General features: G+C 60.1%; 1 protein-coding gene across 1 annotated transcript in view; it reads left to right on the top strand.

The window, feature by feature from the left end:
* Positions 1-1,971, top strand: part of EMH_0077340 (uncharacterized protein) — a gene marked incomplete at both ends in the record, with an annotated part of 7,476 nt that overhangs the window by 1,302 nt on the left and 4,203 nt on the right. Inside the window, 2 exons of the mRNA XM_013494066.1 lie at positions 3-627; positions 744-1,912. Of these exons, the coding sequence (XP_013349520.1) occupies positions 3-627; positions 744-1,912 (1,794 nt within the window). The remainder of the gene's footprint in view (positions 1-2; positions 628-743; positions 1,913-1,971) is intronic.

Raw genomic sequence — 1,971 nt, 5'->3', positions numbered from 1 at the left:
AGCTCCTCCACAAAAGCATGCAACAACAACAGCAGCAGCAGCAGCAGCAGCAACAGCAGAAGCAGCAGCAAAGCGAGCAACCGACCCGTGCGGTGAGGAGGAATCTAGTCAGTTGCCAGCAGCAACAGCAGCAGCAACAGCAGCAGCAGCAACAGCAGCAGCAGCAGACGAAGCAGCAGGAGAAACAGGACAAGCAGCCACCCTCAATGAGGAGGCAAACAATACACCAGCTCAAACAGCAGCAGATGCAGCAGCAGCAGATGCAGCAGCAGCAGATACAGCAGCACCAGGCGCAGCAGCAGCAGATGCAGCAGCAGATGCAGCAGCAGATGCACCAGAAGCAGCAGCAGCAGGAGCAGCAGGAACTGCAACAGGGGCAGCAGCAGCAGCATCGGAATCAGCGACAGCAAGCCCAAAGGCAGCAGCAGCAGAACCCGAGCGAGATGTTGCTACTGCTGCAGGTCCAGCAGCAGCAGCAACAGAAGCAGCAGCAGCAGCAGCAGCAGCTGCTGCTGCTGCTGCTGAGGCTGCAGCAAACGAGCAGAAAGCTGCCAGGAGGAGGAGTCTTATTGCTGCGCTGCGGGCGGCCTTCCCCCACTGCCCCTTTGCTTCGCTCAACTCTCCTGAGTCTGCTGCTGCTGCTGCTCCTGCTGCTGCTGCTGCTGCTGCTGCTGCTCCTGCTGCTGCTTCTGCTGTTCCTGCTGCTGCTGCGACTGATCGTGTTGCTGCTGTTGCTGCTGCAGCTAATGATAAGGGAACACCGGCGCATGCAGAGAATGCTTCGGAGCCCTTGCACACTGCTGCTGCTCCTGCTGCTGCTGCTGCTGCTCGCCGCTCCTCCAGACAGCAGCAGCAGCAGCAGCAACAGCAGCAGCAGCAGCAGTTCAGGCAGCAGCTGCAGCAGCAGGAGCTGCTGCAGACGCCTAGCACAAAAGCTGCTCCCTCCTTCAATACGTGGCCGTCTGCTGCTGCTGGTAGAGGGTCTGTAAGGCTGGCAGCAGCAGCAGCAGCAGCAGCAGAAGCAGGTGCAGCAGCAGCAGTAGCAGGTGCTGCAGCAGCAGAAACAGGCGCTGCAGCAGCAGAAGCAGGTGCAGCAGCAGCAGAAGTAGGTGCAGCAGCAGCAGACGAGCAGGAGTATCTTGTTGCTGCTGAGCAGCAGGGCGTCCATAGCAGCAGCAGCAGCAGCAGCAGCAGCAGCAGACCTGAAGCAATTGGCAGCAGCAGAAGCAGCAGCTACAGCAGCATCAATCGCAGAGCAAGCAGCAGCAGCATGATGCCTCCGGCAAGAACAGTTCAGAGCAGCAGCAGCAGCAGCAGCAGCAACAGCAGCAATAACAGCAGCATCCGCAATAGCAGCAGCAGCAGCGACAGCAGCAACGGCAGCAGGACCAGCAGCAGCCGCAGCAGCAGCAGAAGGTGCCTATTAAGGAGAACCCACAGCACAAGCAGCAACAGCAGCAGCAACCACAACAGCAGCAGCAGCACCAACAGCAGCAGGAACAGCAGCAGCAACGGCAGCAGCAAACTCAACATTCAATCTTTCCTGCGTCGGCTGCCTCTAGACAGAACCAAGGGGCCCCTTGCTGCTCTACGGGGGCCCCCAAGGGGGGCCCCCAGGGGGGCCCCCACGGGGGCCCCCAGGGGGCCCCCCAGGGGGCCCCTCAGTACCCTAAAATCATCTGTTGAGATTCAGCGGCTCCTCAGCGCCTTGTCAAGCTCAGATGAGGCCTCACAAAGAGATGCTGCTGCTGCTGCTGCTGCTGCTGCTGCTGCTGATGTGGACGAGGCTGCTGCTGCTGCTGTAGATTCGCCTGCTGCTGCTGCTGCTGCTGCTGCTTCTCTTGCTGCTGCTTGGGAGAAAAGAAGATGCAGCAATAAGACGGCTCCTTATACGCAGCAGCCGCAGGACCCTGTTGCTGCCTTTGCAGCCCAGCAGCAGCAGCAGCAGCAGCAGCAGCAACAGCAGCAGCA

Source organism: Eimeria mitis, genomic scaffold, assembly GCF_000499745.2.
Source record: "Eimeria mitis Houghton genomic scaffold, Emh_scaff102, whole genome shotgun sequence".
Lineage (NCBI taxonomy): Eukaryota > Apicomplexa > Conoidasida > Eucoccidiorida > Eimeriidae > Eimeria > Eimeria mitis.
Note: the sequence above shows the minus strand (reverse complement) of the source record. Positions and strands in the feature narration are given on the sequence as shown.